General features: G+C 45.0%; 1 protein-coding gene across 1 annotated transcript in view; it reads right to left on the bottom strand.

The window, feature by feature from the left end:
• The window catches only part of col25a1 (collagen type XXV alpha 1 chain), a 227,159-nt gene that overhangs the window by 113,579 nt on the left and 100,592 nt on the right, over positions 1-12,988 (bottom strand). The window contains exons 15-17 of the mRNA XM_078544797.1: positions 11,120-11,182; positions 9,236-9,304; positions 5,963-6,007 (exon numbers count right to left, since the gene is read on the bottom strand). Coding sequence (XP_078400923.1) covers positions 5,963-6,007; positions 9,236-9,304; positions 11,120-11,182 — 177 coding nt within the window. The remainder of the gene's footprint in view (positions 1-5,962; positions 6,008-9,235; positions 9,305-11,119; positions 11,183-12,988) is intronic.

Consider the following 12,988-nt stretch of genomic DNA (forward strand, 5'->3'; position numbering starts at 1 on the left):
CCCATCTTTCTTGCGATTGTCTAAATTCCTCCAATCAGGTTTCTACCTATCCCAGAGCATGAAATGGCCCCAACCATAGCCATGTGATGTTCACTGTGGCTGTAATTATGGTTCATAATCCTTCTTCATCCTCCTTGACCTCACTGTAGTCTTTGACATGGTTGCCCACTCTATTCTCCTACAATCCCTGGCCTGTTGTCCAGTTTGGTATTACTGCCTTCACCTGTATCTACTCATTTATCCAATCTTGACCACAGGATCTTTACCAATGGCTTCTTTTCCCAACCCCACACTTGGGAGGCATCCAACAATCCCTCCTGAGTCTCTCTTTTCCCTTATCTCCATACTGCTCTTTGACAACATAAAGGGCAAACAAGGGTTCAGCTTCCACATGTAAGCTAATGATACCCAGCTCTACCTATTCTCTCCGCCTCTCCTCCACTGCCCCTTGTACTATTAGACTGCATAGCAATATCCAGTCTTAGATGATCAAGTTAAACGTGGGAAGACTGAAACAATCATCTTATGACCCTACCGCAACCTCTGTATCTTTGCCAATGACCCTATGTGTCTCGCTATCTCTGGCTGGAGCAGACAGTTAGCAATTTTGGCGTCCTATTTGACACCAAGCTGATTTTCCAAGCCAACATATCCTTCATCAGAAAGACTGCCTACTTCCACCTATTTTTCTTTATTCTTTCATGGGATTTGAGCATTGCTGTCAGGGCCACATTTTGCCCATCCCTAATGGCCCTTCAGAAGGTGGTTTTTGGATCACTGTAGTCCACGTAGTGTAGGTACATCCAAAGTGCTGTTCGGGAGGGAGTTCCAGGATTTTGACCCAGCAACAGTGAAGGAACAACAATATAGTTCCAAGTCAAGATGGTGTGTGGCTTGGAGGGGAACTTGTGGGTGGTGGTGTTCCCATGCATCTGCTGCCCTTGTCTCCCTGGATCAGGCTTGTCCAACCTTTTCACTCAGGGGCCCATTTGCATTTTTTTTCTCAACGAAGGACTGATGAGCGAATTTTGGAAAGATAAAGTTTGGCACAATATTAAACTGGATTTCAAACAAAAGTTGAGATATTAAGAAAAAAAACAATTCCTGAGCAAAAGTAAAGCAATATCATAAACTGTTAGGTTAAAAAAGGATAATTCATAAAAATGATCAGTGTGTGTGCGTGTCTCACTCCCAGTCTCAGGCTTTTCACTCACTCTCTCACTCCCACACTTTCACCATGGCACTGTGCCCTCCCAGGGCCTGCCAAAACTTGGTCCTGCCCAGGCTCCAGCCACACTGCACCTCAGCTGCCTTTGGGCCCAGCAGCCCTCAGCACAATCACTGCTGCTAGTGTTCGCTGCTCATCCATAGACCATTTCTCTGCGCCGTAAACTTGTGGAAGGAACAGCCTGTGATTAGAGGAGCAGCCCCTTGCAAAATCTTGACTTTCACATCCCTGCATTTTTAACTCACCTGTTTCTCTTACCCGGCTTTTGAACAGTGGCTCCATAAGCCACATTGTGGTCTGCGGGTCGCCAGTTAGACAAGCCTGCTCTAGGTGGTAGAGGTCGTGGGTTTGGAAGGTGTTGGCAGAGGAGCCTTGATGAGTTGCTGCAGTGCATCTTATAGACAGTACATACTGCTGCCACTATGCATCAGTGGTGGGGGGAGTGAATGTTTAAGTTGGCGGCTGGGCTCCCGATCAAGCGGGCTGCTTTGTCCTGAACGTTGTCGAGCTTCTTTAGTGTTGTTGGAGCTGGACTCATCCAGGCAAGTGGGGAGTATTCCATGTATTCCTTCACACTTGTGCCTTGTAGATGGTGGACAGGCTATGGGGATTCAGGGGGTGAGTTTCTCACCGCAGAATTTCCAGCCTCTGACCTGCTTTTGTAGCTATATTATTTATATGGCTAGTCCAGTTCAGTTTCTGGTCAATGGTAATCCCCAGGATGTTGATAGTGGAGGATTCAGCGATGGTAGCGCCATTGAATGTCATGGGGTGATGGTTAGATTCTCTCTTGCCTGGCACTTGTGTAGCATGAATGTTACTTACCACTTAGCCCAAGCTTGAATGTTGTCCAGGTCTTGCTGTATATTAGCACAGCTGCTTCAGAATCTTAGGAGTCGCGAATGGTGCTGAACATTGTGTGATCATCAGTGAACATCCCCACTTCTGACCTTATGATGGAGGGAAGGTCATTGATGAAGCAGCTGAGGGTGGTTGGACCTAGGATAGTACCCTAAGGAACTCCTGCAGTGATGTCCTGGAGCTGAGATGATTGCCCTTCAACAGCCACAACTATCTTCCTTTGTGCTAGGTATGACTGCAACCAACAGAGAGTTTTCCTCCTGATTCCCATTGACTTTAATTTTGCCAGGGCCCCTTGATGCCATACTAAGTTAAATATGGTCTTGATGTCAAGGGCAGTCACTCTTACCTCCACTTACCATTGCCTGTCTCCCATCGACTGCTGAACACTTCATCCATGCCTTTGTTATCTTCAGACTTGGCTATCACGCTGCTCTCCTGGTTGGTATCCCATCCTCTACCCTCTGAAAACCTCAGTTCCTTCAAAGCTCTGCTTTCCTTATCCCAGTCGAATCCAGTCCCAGTCATCTATCATACTGTCCTTGCTGACCTAAAGTGCTTCTCAGTCCATCCATCGATTTGTTTAACACATTGTGGGCTAAATTGGACAACCCACAAAAATGGGCACCAGGATTGTGATGCTCGACTAACCTGTGCCCCCTGGGTGTCATGCAGACAAGCCACCATCTTTGTGCTATCTGCTCATTTACATGATTTCTGTATGTAGCCAGTGCAAAATGTGCAATTGTTTTGCTGCATCTATCAGCAGGCAGCCCCAAATTGGTACGTTAGAATTATATAAAAGCATTGCTTAAAGATAGCTTCCATCTCTTAAAGAGGAGGTGCATTGCAGCTAATGTAGATGCTGGGAGTCTTGTGGGAGCTGAATCTGACCCCCAAGACAGGAGAAAAAGGCTCGATAAGGAAGAGACCAGCCACACATATTTTCCCAGACTTGGTAGAGAAGGTGGAAAGAAGGAGAGGTGTACCTGCAGGGATTGAGTCCCTAAAGGCACACATTGAAAGAGCAGTAGGAGCAGATAGCTGTGGAGGTCAATGACAGCAGTCTAGCCCCAGGGACCTGAACGCAGTGCTGCAAAAAGTTATGACCTCACACTGGTGGTCAAGGTCAGTGAATGCATCTTTGAATGCCATTTCCCACCAACTGCCTCAGTCACTGCTCAAATCACCACACCCCCATCACATCTGAACAATTTCTATCCATCCGGACTCATACCTAACATTCATATGCTCCACTGCACCCTCACATACATAACACTGCTGCAACTCTCGCACCACACCACATCTCACAGTTTGAATGGACTGCCAGTTATTCAACCATGACAGCCACATCACCCACAGATTGCATCACACTCACTGACGTACTTCCCTCTTTCCTGCAGTATAAAATTGCACACATCTGGAGGCAGCAGGAACTAACTGGAGAGGGAGAAGTGGGTTTGCATGTTCTAACCTCCATGGAGGAGACGGTGCTGGCCATTATTGGGATGGCTGTTGCTGATGCCATGGCCAGTGGCAGGACTGAGACCATTGAATAGGATGGCGTCCTCCTACCAAATCCTCCTCCTCACATCCCATTTCCCCCTCACCCCACAATCTCTCCTGATATACAAGCTACAGACGATGTAATCATGCACCTCTTCCTTTCCAACCTTCAATGATTCAATTCCATTCAATGAAAATTGGGTGGTTTTGATAATCAGCGGCTGATCTGTAACACCATTTTCATGCCCGTCTACTCCATTACCAATTGTGTGAAAAATACTCTTCCCTCATGGAAGGTGCTTTTTGTTTTCACATTCACTTCCCTCCACTTTCAGTGTGAAGCTGCTGAGCAGATGCTAGCTCTGAGACTGTTGGTGAGTGGGCTGCATCGCAGACTCACAGATCTCCCTATCGCCTAATTTGAGGAAGTTTGTCCTGGCAAGGACACCATGCCACCCATGTGGCACTGATATTCCTGTCTTAAACACTGCCTGATTGTTGTCTAAGATCAGAAAAGATCAACTTTAGCTAAAGTTTCCTCGAGAGAGGTGAGATTCGAAGTACTCAGCAGAGGGGGATAAATTTAAAATCTGGAAACTTATTATAAGGTAGGAAGCTTATCATGCTTTACTATTGTTTAGATGGAAGAAATGAAAGTACGTTTTCACCACACATACCTTCTAACATACAAATTAGGAGCAGGAGTATTGTCTCTCATGTGTCATTCAATGCATCCACACAGGAACTGCAGTGACGAGGTGTGAAAGACCTGGTCTTCTTTGAGCTCAACACAGCCTCCAAAAACCAGGGAAAAGGATTAGATGAGTTCCTTATGATATTTTTGTGGATTAAATTAGTCCCTAATATTTCCTCTGGAGCTGTCAGTCTAGACTGTCTGGAACTCCTGAAGTTACATCCAACAGGCCTGAGACTAATCACTGACCAGCTTACACCTGCCCCCTTACGTTAATGACTTAAAATATTGGCAATAGCTTATGGAACCCTTGGGAATTTAGGTCACGAGCTAGATCTGTTCAATTAGGAAAGCTGGAATGCTTGAGAATTGTCATTATCAGAATGAAACATAGCAGAAAGATGCTGAAGTGATTCTACAGGCCATTGTTTGCAAGCCCTGGGAGTTCTCTCTTCATTAGTGATACCATGATGTCAGGCAATAAATTCCTGGATTAAAAGGTCTGCTGATAGAGGCCTTCATGTCATACTTTTCAATGCCTGTTTTTATAAAGCACATTGTTGAGTATTGTTATTCTACTGGTGCTGATTTCAAAATGGTACTTGCTTGGCTCAATATAGATTGAGCCACCTGAGTTACCCTTCCTGCTCTGTTGCACTCTGTGGTTAGGGAACAAGTAGCTCTAAATGTGTATACTTCCATACACATCAGAGTTCTGCTTATGAGGCCCAAATGCTAGTTCAGTTTTACCATCAAGAGAACTGGTTCAGTTCTCTACTAACAGTAAGATGATGAAAAGTGAAGGTTAAAGATATTGCATGAATCCACTGGACTATTTTCAAAGCTTTGCTTTGTGCTGATAATGGGTGTGTCGCACTGGGCTTAAAGCCAACCAAAGTTACACTTGATTTGATCTTGCATTTGTTACCTAAAGGTGCTTCGCATCTGAATTACGTCACACAATTTGTACTGGTGATTCCATGAATATTTATCCACTGTTGTGCAGGATTCTGAGCTCAGCTGAGGGTGAACAGCTGGATTTTGTGCTATTGGCTTGCTTCTATTGAAGGCTGACTCTGCTGAATCCTCATAATTTTTTAGAAAAACACATTAACAAAGATTTGTCATTAAAAAAAATAAATTCAAGCAATAATAGGAGTAAACAGTACACACAGAGCAAAGAAAACAGAGGACTGGGAACAGCAAGAAGTTTGGTTACAAATCTGTCAGCTAGTACAAAATGGCAGGCAGCTTACCAGAACACTGAGGCCTTCCTATAGGACATTGTGCTCTGTGGCAAGGTACCATGGTACTTAAGTTAGGACTAGGAGGGAAGTCAGACAAAACATTTCACTCAAAGGGTAATGGAGTTCTGGAATAATTTACCAGGGAAGGTTACTGATGCAGATTGAATGAATTGGTTTAATAGAGAGAGGGAAAGAGGGGTAAAATAAGGGATGTGATGTATAAAAATTGATGGCCTTGGTGGGCCTAATGGGTGTTTTGCTGTTCTTAAACAGATTCTAAGTAGCTTTTTGTTCTGTACAACTCTGACCACCTTTAACCTCGACAACTCAGGACCAATTTCACCCCCACAAAGTTTTTGAAGTCACTCCTAATTATTAACCAATAAAAGGAAAACCACAATCATTGAAGTAACCTACAACACTGACCTTTACCCCATAGCGGCCTGGCATCCCTAGTTCACCTGGCTCGCCCTGTTTCAGGTCACACAGTAACAGGTAAGGAAAAGCAGCAGAAGGGGAGCAGAAGGGAAAGATAAAGAGGAAACATTAAATCATCTTGTGAACAGAGAGGATAAAGAAGCTTGGTTAATGGTACTTTAATATAAGTGCTATACTCAAATAGCAATCTCAATTTCTGCAGATGTACTCTACACATTAAAATGAGTGGATTCAATTAACTTGGAGTGTCACAAGTCTTTTTTTGATTTCTGTTTGGAGAAGTGGCATTCATTTAACTGATATTGTTGGCAGTGAATTTAGCAATAATAGAGATAAATTGAATATAGCTAGGATTCTTTTGTACTTATTCTACTAGCTACAGTTTATAAGTTATGCATCTATCTAATATGTCTTAGAAAAGCCCATGCAGGGCATTTCTGCCATTATTTTGCCAGTTAGTCCCTTCTTCTGCCCTCATTTACAGAAAAGTGCAGCTGGAGTCCCCATGTGTCCTTCGAAGTTGCAATGAGATCCCCTTTCCAGGGTTACAGTGAGGCACAGTTACACCCAAGAGGGGACTGGCTGTACCACAGTAACCCCGAGGAGAGGGGACTGGCTGTACCACACAGTAACCCCGAGGAGAGGGGGCTGGCGGTACCAAACAGTAACCCCGAGGAGAGGGGGCTGGCTGTACCACACAGTAACCCCGAGGAGAGGGGGCTGGCTGTACCACACAGTAACCCCGGGGACAGGGGACTGGCTTTACCACACAGTAACCCGGGGATAGGGGACTGGCTGTACCACACAGTAACCCCGAGGAGAGGGGGCTGGCTGTACCACACAGTAACTCCGAGGAGAGGGGACTGGCTGTACCACACAGTAACCCGGGGATAGGGGACTGGCTGTACCACACAGTAACCCAGAGGAGAGGGGACTGGCTGCACCACACAGTAACCCCGAGGAGAGGGGGCTGGCTGTACCACACAGTAACTCCGAGGATAGGGGGCTGGCTGTACCACACAGTAACCCCGAGGAGAGGGGGCTGGCTGTACCACACAGTAACCCCGAGGGGAGGGGGCTGGCTGTACCACACAGTAACCCCGAGGAGAGGGGGCTGGCTGTACCACACAGTAACCCCGAAGAGAGGGAGCTGGCTGTACCACACAGTAACCCCGAGGAGAGGGGACTGGCTGTACCACACAGTAACTCCAAGGAGAGGGGGCTGGCTGTACCACATAGTAACCCCGAGGAGAGGGGACTGGCTGCACCACACAGTAACCCCGAGGAGAGGGGGCTGGCTGTACCACACAGTAACCCCGAGGAGAGGGAGCTGGCTGTACCACACAGTAACCCCGAGGAGAGGGGACTGGCTGTACCACACAGTAACCCCGAGGAGAGGGGACTGGCTGTACCACACAATAACCCCGAGGAGAGGGGGCTGGCTGTACCACACAGTAACCCCGAGGAGAGGGGGCTGGCTGTACCACACAGTAACCCCGAGGAGAGGGGACTGGCTGTACCACACAGTAACTCCAGGAGGGGGATGCGCAAAACCATGGCAAATGGTTTGCCATGTAGACCAATGTGAGGCCATCCACTTTGGACTTAAATAGGACAGAACATGGAATTTTCTAAATAGTGAAAAGATTGAAATAGTGGAGATCCAAAGGAGCTTGGAGATCCAGGTACATAGATCATTAAAATGGTATGAACAAATACAGGAAATAATCCAAAAGACTAAAGGATGCTGGCCTTTAAAAATCTATAGGACAGAAATACAAGGGGGTAAAAGTCATGCTTCAGCGGTACAAAGCCCTGGTTAGACCACACCTGGAACATAATGAGCCGTTCAGATAATACACACTTGAAAAGGTATACTTGCCTTTGTGGGAGTGCAGCTTATTTTTACCAGAATGATACCTGGACTTCAAAGGTTAAATTACGAGGAGAGATGAAACCAGCTAGAGCTGTATTCCCTGAAATTTAGAAGGCTAAGGAGTGATTTGGTTGAAGTTTTCAAGATATCAAAAGGAACAGATCAGGTAGATAGTACAGCCAGTCTCCCTCCACTTGATTCAAAACTGGGCCTTCATGAGGCGATGTGGGCCATCAGCAGCTGCAGAATTGTATTTAACCACAATCTGTAACCTCATGGCCTAGCATATCCTTCACTCCACAATTACCATCAAGCCAGGGGAGCAACCCTGGCTCAATGAGGAGTGCAGGAGAGTACGCCAGGAGCAGCATACCTTAAAATGAGGAACTAACCTGGTGAAGCTGCAACACAGGATACATTCATGCATGCTGAACAGTGGGAGTGAAATGCTATAGACAGGGTTGAGGGATCCCACAACCGATGAATCAGATCAAAGCTCTGTAGTTCTGCCACATCCAGTCGTGGAAGTTGGTGGATAGCTAAACAGTTAACAGGACGAGGAGGAAGCTCAGAGAACATCCCCATGCTCAATGATGGAAGCGCCCAGCACATGAGTGCAAAAGACTAATGTGTTTGCTTCCATCCTTAGCCAGAAGCACCGAGTGGATGATTCATCTCGGCCTCTCCCCAGGGTCCCCACCAACACAGTCTCTAATATTTTTTGTAGTTTGTGGCCAGTTCGTTTGAGCGTCTAAATCTTTTGCATGGCTATGCAGGCACGATAAAGTTAACTTTAATGCCTTCATGCTATGTCAAAGAGCAAATGGACAAGAATGGTCTCATTTTATAATTAAAAAATAGCTTTTTGGTGTCTATAAGTTACAACTTTCTGGGTGTTTTGCTCCCAAACTAAATGGATGACAGCTTTTTTTGACCAGTTGAACAGATACTCCTCCTTTGTTCAATCTCTAAATAGGAGGTCCTGCTCCTTGAAGACACACAGTCAATGAGCTGCCCCTGAATTGAAATCACAACATTGCAAAGATATTTTGCAACTGAGGCGATCTGAAAAATCAATTGAAAATAAGTTCTTCCAGCCTGACAGCAGTGCATTGTTCAAACTGAGTTGTTTTTTTGGCCATATAGAAACAGACTCTCAGTTGCAAATGATCTCCTGTTTCAGCTTAACAGTAGAAAGAACAAAGATCTGCCAACCCTTGTAGCAGACCGCACAGACACCAACAGCACGTTTCCTGTGTAGAACTAAAGGTAGAGTCTGGAAATATGTGTGATATGGTGCAAATGAACAACTCAAGAGCTCTAAATATCACGTCCACCAGTGTGAACAGGAACAAAAAACCTCCTGGGTAAAACAATCAGCTGACCTTTGGGCCTGAAGGTCCAGGCAGGCCTATTTCACCTCTTCCTGGTGGCCCTCCATCTCCTTTCTCTCCCTGTTAAAAATACCACAGAATAAACAGCATCACAGATATGATGGCCCAGGTTTCTCTGCAACAGCGAGATTGGCAGCGTACACTGCAAATTCCATCAGCTAGTGCACTGATCTCACCATTGGTAACTCCCTCCATGTTTTCTTGCATTTCCAATTAGAGTATGCACAATGATCACAATAGTGGCCTTTCAGAGGCGGTATGGCTGATAGTTAACTCTTTACCACATCTCTTCCACAAAGGAGTTAGATTTCTGCACATCAAACAGACTTCCTGCACTTTCTGGTGAAGTAAGGACTGACCTGTTTCATTATTGAAGTACAAAGGAATTCATCTTCAAAATCAATTTCTACTGTGTGTAACTTTACACCTTTTTAAACTTAAATTTAGGAGTTTCCCTCCTCCTCCCTGAAAGGGGCTTGGCATCATTGCTCAGTGCAGCTTTTCCATGTTATGGACTGGATTTTCATCCTTGTGCCGAGTCAGGAAAGTTCCTGCCTCAGGAGGAAGTTTCCACATGGATGGGATTTTCATTGTGGGGCGTGGGGGAAGGAAGGGTGGTGGTGGGTGCAGGCTGCAGTCAGGCAAGCTGACTTGGGAAAGGGTTTGGAGACAGATACAGAGCTGCTGGGTATGGAGACAGGCTGTGGGACTTTGTCCCAGTTATAATAAAAACAGAAAGGCCCTCACCACCTCACAACCCCTCTCCCCCACACATTCTCCATGCTCTATCCATGCCACCTGGGGCTCAGGTGTTTTAGTACTGTAATGGATGTTTGGGCCTTATTATGTATTCCTGGCTGAGCATCCAGAAACCCATTTGCCTGTTGAAACACCTGAGCCCCAAGATAAAACACTACTTAATTGAAAGCTCTGGCTGTCTGATCTATGCTGTTAATTTCACAATATTTATTTTTTTTATTGATTTTTAAAATTCATTCAAGGGATGTGGGCATCACTGGCTAGGCCAGCGTTTATTGCCCATCCCTAATTACCCTTGAGAAGGTGGTGGTGAGCTGCCTTCTTGAACTGCTGCAGTCCATGTGGTGTAGGTACACCCACAGTGCTGTTAGGGAGGGAGTTCCAGGATTTTGACCCAGCGATAAGATAGAGAGGTTTCAGGTGCTCACAGTTTCAGCTATTGATACTTCAAAAATGTCTGGGTGATCGATATTTTTATTGCCCTGTCGTAAAAAGGAGTTGTTTTTAAGAAAGTGGAAAGTTATCAATGAATGAATTTTTAAAAGCTATTATTTTACACATCCTACTGTCACTATAGGGTTCATTGCTTCTATACAGTGTGTACTGGGTGAAAGGGCTTGAAAGTGCCATTGTTTGGTGGGGGGCATACTTGGCATGAGGGGGCAAGGGGTGGGTTGCTGGCATGCCATAGCATGGGGGGCATGAGGACCTCTTTAACTTAAGTGTTGAAAGGTTCCCCTTGCAGACTATGGTCTCTGAGGTGTTGTGGACGACAACTCTTTGAAAAATCGGCCTGACTCCATGAAAATTGCAGAGGATTAAGACATGCCTATCCCCGCAATGGAATCGGCCAGGTCAGGAGTGCAGGGTGCGGGCTCACAACCCGAATCAGCCTGCACCCTTAAAAGGCATTCCAGAAAATTGGGAAACCCAAGAAGGGGGTTGGGAACCCCAGAATCTGGACCAGCCCACCATTTTTAAAGGACCTACAAGCCATCCGGACTCAGGAAAAATCCAGCCCTACAGATCAAAGATACTTTGGGTTAGGTCTCTGAATAGGCAGAGGATCAGCGCTCTCAGACTGTGGCCTCTCGCACAAAATTGCAATGAACTCACCTTTGTTCCTGGTAACCCAGGCAACCCAGGTTCTCCCTGAGGTCCCCAAAATCCTGGTTCGCCCTAAAATAAAAATATCAAAGTTAATATATATTAAATCTTAACATGGGTTTGAACTTTTGCTTTTTTAAAAATTAATCATCTGTGAGATTGACAGAGTAAAGGCTTCCATAAAGCTGGAAATAAACAATAAATTGATTCAGCACAAGGTTTAAGTGAGGAGGTTGCATTGTAAAGAACTAGACTACTTCAAATGAACTCAAGTGGTATGATATCAGCCAATCATGAGCAGCCATTAAGCCAGATGCAATGTTGTGCACAGCAGAAAATGAGGGTAAAAGTAGCAGTCAGATCGTCTAGCTGAACATCAGTGCACACTCCATGTAAAGGCAGCGATTCACTTCCAGATTGAACCAGAATGTTCCTCCAATGCAGAGGATGTGAAACTCGAATAAGTGTCCTTCATTTCCTTCCATGCCCACAACTGGATTAAGAATTCTTGAGGCCTTGGGCACTAAGCATATTTGGGCCATCAATCCTCTCAACCTCAAACATTGTGGAAAGAGCACTCTTCAAGCCCAAGCACGAGGACCCTGTCTCCAAGAGCTGTGCTGCCTGGGGGGCAGTACAGGGCTGGAGCAGAGAGGAGGACTGGCAATGCTTCCTGCAGCTTTCGAGATGCAGCTCAACAGACAGTAATCAAAAGGTGGCAGATGCACGCTAACATTTGATAAATGTGGACGTTTGTCAGTCAGCGTTAAACCTGCTGCCCTGAGATGCACTTTCTGCATTGAAGGAGAAACCTAGTGAAGCCTCCATGGTCTTCCTGCTGAACACTGTGTGCCCCTGATCACTATGCCAACAGGACTCCCATATTTGGCTGTGTCCACTAGGCATAGGCCCTGTAGGCACATGTATTCATCCCTCCTGCACTTATGCCCCGATTATACTGTCTGGTCAACCTACGTGACAGTGACATTAGTAGTTAGACCATTTCTGTGAAAGAAACTGAGCTCTAACTCATGGAGGCCATATACTCCACATGCTTAATAATCTTACCAATGATGTTTCTATTCTTAGTGACAAATAGGACAAGATGAAAGAAACCATCGTAACAAAATGAAAACTTATTTGTTGACTTGATTGAAGAACAGATTCAAAGTTACATGTTATTATAATTTTAGCAATTAGAAAATCTTTGCTCTTTTAAATAGCTGTAATTCTGAAAACATTTCCTCAGTGTATCAGAAATCTTGTGTTAAATATCAGTTTCCCTGTTTGTTCTTCTAGTCTTGGTGCCTTACTCAGTGATACCATTGTATGACTATGGCATGTCTACAGATGGCACATAGATCAGATCCTTCAAAGCACATTTTGGACTTATCTTCAAATAAAATTTTTCTTTGTTCATCCCAGATGTACAAACTAAGCTGTAAATGAAAACACCCTGATGGCCTCTCTTATTTTTCCAAAGTCTTCATATAATATCCCCAACAGCTCGTATTAATAAAGAAAAAGCAGCAACAGCTGGTTAGATACCAGCCAATGGAGAAATCAATGGCAGTATGTCAAACCCAGCCCTTTCATGCTTTCTCACGATGACAGTAACCTTTCAACTAAGGAGATCCCTATTGACACACAAATGGTGCTTATAAAAAATGTAATTTGAGACACATATGAGACGTTGAAATGATGACATCTATCTTGAATTGAAAATATGCATTACATAGCACTAGGAAAAAAATTGAATTATGCGTCACAGTTAGAAAAAGGTGTGAATTCCTACTCTGTGCTAAGGGCTGAGGTGCAATTGTTTCTTAACCTTCAAAATTTTCAGCACTATTTAGTTACCTTTCCTGTCAAGAAGTT

Source organism: Cetorhinus maximus, chromosome 1 (genome assembly GCF_964194155.1).
Source record: "Cetorhinus maximus chromosome 1, sCetMax3.hap1.1, whole genome shotgun sequence".
NCBI lineage: Eukaryota > Metazoa > Chordata > Chondrichthyes > Lamniformes > Cetorhinidae > Cetorhinus > Cetorhinus maximus.